We start from the raw sequence: 8,148 nt of genomic DNA, 5'->3' as shown, positions 1-8,148 counted from the left end.
CACTGAGCAACAGACCAGTTATTTTTTCTTTAGCGCAGATAAGACGCTTCTGACGTTGTTTGTTGTTCAGGAGCGTCTTGGCAGGAGGAATAAAATATTTGAAGCCCATGACCAGGATCCGTCTGTGTGTGGTGGCACTTGATGCATTAACTACAGTCTCAGTCCACTCCATGTGAAACTCCCCCACACTTTTGAATGGCCTTTTCCTGACAATACTCTCCAGGCTGCCGTCATAGCTGCTGCTTGTGCATGTTTTTCTTCCACACTTTTCCCTTCCACTACTTGTGTGAGGCTTTAACTCATTGTGGTGATGTCAATGAATGTTTTCTGCACAACTGTCAGGTCAGCAGTCGTCCCCATAATTGTGAATTCTACTGAACCAGACTAGAGACCATTTAAACTTTAAGGGACCCAATAATAGTAGCAGGTTTTTCCATGGTTCAGCTTATTCGTCTTAAACAAACAGCAAATGCAGTACACTGCAAAAGTTAGTGATCGCACTATGTGTAAACACAGAACATTCTGATGTATTACAACTGCAGGAATTAAAATAAAACACGTAACTTATTCATAGAGGACCAGAAACAGAGTGGCATGTACTGTAAGCCTGTTCTGCAAACACATTTCTCCCGTGCAACTATGGGTGACCAGGGAAAGAAGAGTGTAGAGTACAACAATCAAGTCTAATTAAAGTGCCAACTCCAGTCACTGCACCCTCTACACATCTGTTACCAGCGTCACCCAGATAGGAGGACAGAGAAAAGGAATTCTAAACCTCTCACACATTCTCTGGGTAAAGTCGTTTTATTTAACAAATAATATAAATAAATCACCCGGTCTTTCTGTCCAGGAAATAAATGAGAATACATGTCTATCTGGCACCAATTATACATTTATGATTATATCAAGATGAAGATTACAGGAGGTCATCATCGTCAAACAGGTCTCCAAAATCTGCAAGAGAGGACATGTGATTTAGTGCACAGATAGCATTAGTACCACAGATAACGTGTGCCAGAAAATCCTGCACGATGAGGTCACAATGTATTCCCTCGCTAAGCAACTTGTGGTACAAAGGCTGCTGTTAGCCAGGGAGCCTGAAGTACTACACCAGCTATCCAGCCATAGGCTGCTTAGGGAAAGGTTGCGCTATATTGCTGTGCGTTTACCGTGTAGGTATATAGTTTAGCTTGAATTGCCCTAAATAGTGTGTGGATTTTATATATATTTTTTGGTACTTGTGTAGTTTCACGGCGCCAGTATGCGTCTGAGTCCCCTGGCGGGGCTCGCTTCACTCGCCCACGATGCGGGCTCGGTGGCTCGCCACGCTATTTAAAATCAACTCCATGCCAACATGGATAGTGGAGGTATGAACTATCCATGTTGGCATGAAGTGAAGTTACTTTTTTTTAACATAGTTTGTGGCGAGCGTAGAACCCGGAAGTAGCACGGCCGCATACTACATAAGTAGCACGGCACCGTGAAACTACACAAGTACCTTTTTTTTTTTTTTTTTGGGGGGGGGGGGGGGGGGGGGGGGGGTATTTTTATATATATATATATTTTTATTTTTTTCAATTGCGTTACTGGGATACTAAAAACTTTGTCCTGGAACTCTTTAAACAGTCTCTTGCAGATTAATATAAAATAGCGAAGTACTGCTGTAAATACCAATTATCATGATTTTCAAAGGCTTTCCTAATGGTATATATATTTTTAGAACATGCATCAAACTTAAGATTTGTTTCAAAATAAGTCAGAGTGTAAATTCAGAATGACCCCACACACTAGTCCGATTTGGACACTTTTTCACATGATTCCGACAGATCGAGCCGAGAAATTGGGTGACCAAATTGAATGTGTTTGACATCCAACCCACAGTCCATGCGCATCAGAGGTCGGAGCTGCTGCACTTGGCCATACAATACTTCTCACAGTAGTGTATGGCCACCTTTAGAATGGTAAGCATGGCACAGATGCTTATACTACAGCCTTACAGTGCTGATGTCATTTCATTTGCAACGTCACCATATAGATTGGTTATGTTTTACAGCCTTGCCACCATATGATTTGTATATTTCTGTGTCCCTGGTAAAGCTCATATGTGCTGTGTTCTCTGCATTGGGCACATTTGTAGGAAGACAGCATCTTTACGTCATACTGTAAAGCACAAATCTAAGTTAGCAAAATAAAGCTCACGGCAAACACAATGCAATGAATGAAAGTCCTGTTTATGGAAAGTGTCAATATGGATTCCTGAGCACGTGGAACCCCATTAGTGTAAACACTGTTTGTCATGCTTCAGGCTACTTTACCTTTCTCAATCTGAGACAGCGTGGGATGGTAAATAATATAAAAGTCAAAAATATGGGGATGGGGGGGGGGAAATCAAGAAAAACTCATGTAGACCTTTTTATGCGAGATCGTTGCCATGTAAACCATATGACTGTCAACCCAGACATCTGGATACCAAAATGATATTAGCGGTAATCACCTACCGTTGAAGTAGTCTAGATGCACGGCCTTCTCGTTTGCTGCCAGATTCCATCAGAAGCCCGGAGCTTCCCCCAGCCTGTAGTTATAGCAAACAAGGGAGCATGTTATTTGGTATTTATTCCTAATAGAGTGCTAAACAATAACTCAACCGAAAAATTGTGTTTTTCAGTTGGATGTAGTCTCAAGTCTCAATTAGAAAGAAATAAAACTCGGCATACCCTTCCATTAATACAACGACTGCGGAATAAGTAATTATTCACACATATGCAGAATGTTGTTTGCAGAAATGGCCAATCACCCGCATATATAGTTATGCCAAGTCCTAGGATGCAGGTTAGATCGAGTATGGATCATTGGATAGACAGCAACTAGGTCGACACGACTGAATGGCAACATGGGTTAGGTTGACAGAGTCATTAGACCAACATGGGGAAGGTCGACTACAGTCAAAAGGTCGACTTGGGGTTTTCCACATTTTTTTGTCCCGAATGTCGACATGGGCACTGAAACGTAGTACTCCATCCCCTCGCTGCGCTCGCCATGCTTCAGGCACAGTGCCTTGCTTTTCTCCCACCATGCACTAGTGGATGGTAGGGCATAAAATACCACCTGTCAACACATGTCGGCTCAAAAAAAAAAACGTGAAAAACTCCATGTCGACCTTTTGACTGGCGACCTTTCCCATGTCAACCTAACACTTGTAGACCTAGTGACCGAATCCTGTTGGATCAATACTACAGCGGAAGGCGTCTACATGTAATAGATGCTTCCTGCTGCAATATCATGCACTGTCATCACTGCTGCTTCCAAGGAAGTGATAGCAACTCAGTGAGCAGATACTAGGACCTAAACTTTGGGGTCGATCCTATTAACCCCGAAGGGTGCGAGTTGCTGTTCGGGTGCCATTTTTACACTGAAAACGGCACATGAATTAACCCTAACTTACACCCTTTGCAGGGCCGAAATCACTGAAATTTGTTTGCACCCCTGAGGAGCACCTTTCAGCAAATTCAGCCCGCCGTAAAGTGTGCTGGGTGTCATGATGATTTGCACTCGGATTAATAACATCGACCCCTATATCTCACCAATTCCTGCACTCACTCAGTAAATGCATTTCATGCCTGGGTTACCGTTACATACAACCTAAATGCATTATTTACCCCCTTAAGAGATCCTGTTGTAACCCGAGTCCCTGTGAAACTACATGTCCCAGGCTGGCAGCACACCTCCAGCTAGCAGAGCAGAACTGTGCAGGTGGGCTACAGACCATACACCCCCCATCACTGCACCCCTAACCCTCACCTCATCCAGATCCACATAGGGACCAGCCCCCTCCGGGAACATCTCATCCACCGCCGGCTTCATGTTACCACAGAGATGTCTCAGGTCACTTCCCAGTCATCCACCGGGGCGGTCACACGTAAACAAGAACAACGTATGAACGTCACGTGTAACCTGCTGGGAATGCCCCACTTCCGGGAGGGTTCTGGGCGGGGACCGAGGCGCAGAATCCCCACTTCCTGATTTGTAATTGCTTCGCTTGCTCAGTTCCTCCTAGTTCTATGTACATCATGCTTTTAAGGTTGTGAACTTGTGTTGTTTCTCAACCGCATGTATAACATCTGTGCTGTGCTGTAATAATTTACTTTCTTTTACCAATGTGTTTATTACACTGCTGTAATGAGCTGCCTTTGGTCATCCACTTTTTCATGCTTGCAGTTATCCCCAGTATTATGCTAAGATTTAGATGTATGAAATATGGTGATTTGGTGTATCTTTACTGTTTTTGTTGTTGTAAAATATTTTCACCTGGTTGAACTACTGGGTTATTGTCAGGTTCCCAAAAAAAACAGTGCTAATGCTAGGTACGCCACTGATCAATTTATCTCATGATCCGACTAACTACTTTTTTCAAAGTGATAAAACATGTTGGAAACATCAGATTTCTAGTGCATACCCTTCAGCTGGCCTTTTGGCTGGTGCAGCGCCATTATTTAACAGACTGGACTAGCAAGATGGGCTGCACCGATTTTTACTGAATGCTGGTAAGCTTTCCCCCATCTGATATTTATAGGACTACAGCGCTGGAGGGACAGCCTTAGGCCGGTTTCACACACTCCGGCTCCTGCCGGACGGTGAAATCCCGCACGACCAGGGAGCCGTGCCGCACACAGTAGTTTATAATGGAGGGGATGGCCACAGCCCGGCAGCCGTCCCTTCCAGTGGCGGGATCCGGCTGCAACCGTGCGGCCAGGCCTTGGCCGTCCCGTGTGAATGGACACAATAGTGTCCATTCACAACTAATGTGTGCAGCACGGCTCCCTGGCCGTGCGGGATTTCGCCGTCCGGCAGGAGCCAGAGTGTGTGAAACCGGCCTAAGATTATTGTGCCCCATCTCGAATGCCACCAGTAGGATAGAAATATCAGTCACACTAGTGATTTATCGTTCCAGTCCGAACAATTACTGGAGATTGTCGCAGAGATGAGGGTTCTAAATAGGCTTACTATACTATTTAAACCAGGACGCTCATGGGTTATACAGGTCCTTTGACTTTAAGCCTGCTGATATGGCTGAAAGTCAACCAGCCACAGAACCTGTATAATTCATTATTGTCATGGTTAAATTGATAGTATGGTAAGCAATAGCAGCTCCTACCTATGAGGAGGAGGGGGCTGCTGCTGCTGCTGTTGCTGCTGACCAGTGCTCAAGAGGAGTTGAGTCCTTGAGTTACAGTTAAAATCCACCACTGATGGTAAGTCTAGTTCTAAATCAGTGGTTCCCAACCCTGGTCCTCAAGTATCCCCAACAGTGCACGTTTTCCAGGTCACCCAACAGGTGCACTCATTATTCAGACACATTTTAAAAGATCCACAGGTGGAGCTAATTATGTCACTTGTGATTCTGTTTGGAGACCTGGAAAATGTGCACTGTTGGGGGTACTTGAGGACCAGGGTTGGGAACCACTGTTTTAAATGAACTATGGCTCTTATTCTGGTTCACTCGCAAAGACAAATTCCTTCTCAAATGGACAAACCCATGTGCATTGCAGAGGGGGCAGATGTAACGTGTAGAGATTAAGATTTGGGTGAGTTATTTTGTTTGTGTGCAGGGAAAATACTGACTGCTTTATTTTTACACTGCAATATAGATCTAACTTTGAAGTTAGATGTTACATCTGCCCCACCTGCAGTGCACATGGTTTTGTCCATTTGAGAAGGAATTTGCCTTTGCGAGTGAACCAGAATAAGGGCCTACATGTACACACTTGCTGGCACACAACCAGGTCCCTGCTGTTGAAAATATTGATGCCGGTGGAGATCACCTAATGTGTATGGGCTTTACTTTGTTGAAAGATAAGGAGTCAGTTGAAATGTAAATTGTGACAGGAAGGTAGAAGATTCACACCCACAGTAGAAGCTATCTGTTAAGAAGCTAAACAGGTTAAAACATTAGCTTTAATAGGGAAGTGAAACGGAGAGATAAATTTAAAAAATATTAACTCTAATGTTCATGATTATGATAAAACAATCCTCTACAGCTGGATTCCTGAGTGCCCCAAGCAGTCAGCTACTGATCTTCATCCGATGGAGCTTTAGTCTAAATAGCAAAACTGTAGCAGTGCATGCTGGGATGTGTAGTTCAGCAACAGCTGGAGGGCCAAAGGTTCCCCATCACTGCATTGAAGAATAACAAGAAATTGTGTGTTGTGCAATTATCAGCAGCTGGCACAGGGGTAGTCACTCCCCTAACGTTATTGTGTACAAAGAAGAAAAAAGTGTGCCAGCGCTGGCTGAAATATACAGTATGCAAGACGGTTTAAAATTCAAACGTGTGCACCATTCCCAATTATGGGAGTGGTATATATTGAGCTGCTTCTAACTTAGGACCTTATTCTGATTAATTCAGTTCTTTGTGTGTTCGCACGAAGGACTGAAGTTTTGTGTCTGCGCATGCGCGTTTCTGCGCATGTGCAGACACAGGGTTGCGTGCACCCAAGGCGAACTTTCGGTTCACCGGGTGCACGCACCCTACATGCCGAGCGGGGGCGTAGAAGGTGGCGCCGGCCAGGGTTGCGCCGGCCAGCTCCATTAGCATATGACAATATAGGTCACTCTGAACTGCGTGCATGGGAGAAATCATTAGATTCAATAAGGCCCTTAGACTAGTATACATTTGCTCCTGAGGAAGCCACCTAACTGGACTTGCATCTGGAACATCTGCATTGCCCCTAATTATCCAGTATATCAAGCTGCAGTTCCTCAAGGACTCTACAACTCCTGGTAACCACCAAGTGCACCTATATGAGGACCAAAGGGACACGTCTGCAGACGTAAGATGATTTAATTCCCATCTCCTCCAGTTTTCAATATTTCTTCCATCATCATGGATTGAGTCCATCAGCCCATACTCACCATCGTGGATTGGAAATATAAACTGCTCAAACATTTACCCAGTTGGAACAGTGTGACCTCATATATATTCACAACAAGTACAGCTCTAGAGTTAAAATACTCATTTTTATATTGTATGTTTTTTTATTATTTTCTTATTCAATTATTGTGACACAATTTGTTTAGAACATTGTTCTTTTATTATAAATTAAAATATTTGAATTTTAAACCGTCTTGCATATATTTTAGCCAGCGCTGGCACACTTTTTTTCTTCTTTGCTCTCATCCATTACCATGTATTTGTTCCAACCAGCCAGATCGGACAATAAATCTGTAGATATACAGTATGGTCAGCTTAAGTGTATGTCACAGGTGAAAGGACACATTTCACTGTGCCACCCATGTTAGTTTAATAACAAAGAAAGAAATCATATAAAATCATAGCAAAAGGAATTCAGCTGAGGTTTGACTAATCCAATATGGCTGACAGTGGCGTAGCTACAGGGGTCGCAGCGGTCGCAGATGCGACCGGGCCCCTGAGCCAGGGGGCCCAACCCCCGCCACAGAGGGAAGGGAGGGAAGGGAACAGAACGTGGACGGGACACGTATCTGACACGTCGCAGATGCGACCGGGCCCCTGAGCCAGGGGGCCCAACCCCCGCCACAGAGGGAAGGGAGGGAAGGGAACGTGAACGTGGACGGGACACGTATCTGAGCTGTGATTGGCTGCAGCGGCGAGCCGCTGCAGCCAATCACAGCTCAGATACGGCCACCGTGTCCCGTCCCCAGCCGCAGGCAGCCAATAGGAAGGGGACCCCTTGCCGCGTGACGTCAGCGCGACGCACGCGGGCTCCAACCTCCCCCTCCCTCTCCCACCACTTCCGCGCCTGGGGAGGGGACTCTCTCGGCACCGGGGTCGCACCTTGATCCTTCAGACCAGCGATCATCTCCAGCTCCCGGTCCTCCGCAGCACCTGAGCGGATCATTGTGTCAGATGAGACCCGGGGAAGCAGCGGGAGACGCCGGCTCCGTATCCGGAAGTGTCAGACTGGGAGAGGGCGGGGCCTGGACTGGGATCACCTGGGAGCTGGTTCCCTATTCCTGCCCTGGGGGTCGGTTATTCCTTATATCACCCCCCACCTCCACCCCACTATGTCACATCCCCTCCGCTATACCCCCCCCCCATTATCACATCCCCCTACACTATACCCCCCTATATCACACACACCTCTCCACTATACTATACCCCCCTATGTCACA

At 45.6% G+C, this 8,148-nt stretch overlaps 1 protein-coding gene across 1 annotated transcript; it reads right to left on the bottom strand.

Annotated features, from left to right (window-relative positions):
• Window positions 1-785: 785 nt before the first annotated feature.
• COPS9 (COP9 signalosome subunit 9) lies at window positions 786-4,009 on the bottom strand. The gene is given in 4 exon segments (XM_083178279.1): window positions 786-954; window positions 2,499-2,541; window positions 2,543-2,572; window positions 3,799-4,009. Coding segments are annotated over 4 exon segments (174 nt in total). The 5' UTR covers window positions 3,862-4,009; the 3' UTR covers window positions 786-916.
• Window positions 4,010-8,148: the final 4,139 nt, after the last annotated feature.

This window comes from Crinia signifera, chromosome 3 (genome assembly GCF_055691185.1).
Source record: "Crinia signifera chromosome 3, ASM5569118v1, whole genome shotgun sequence".
NCBI lineage: Eukaryota > Metazoa > Chordata > Amphibia > Anura > Myobatrachidae > Crinia > Crinia signifera.
Note: the sequence above shows the minus strand (reverse complement) of the source record. Positions and strands in the feature narration are given on the sequence as shown.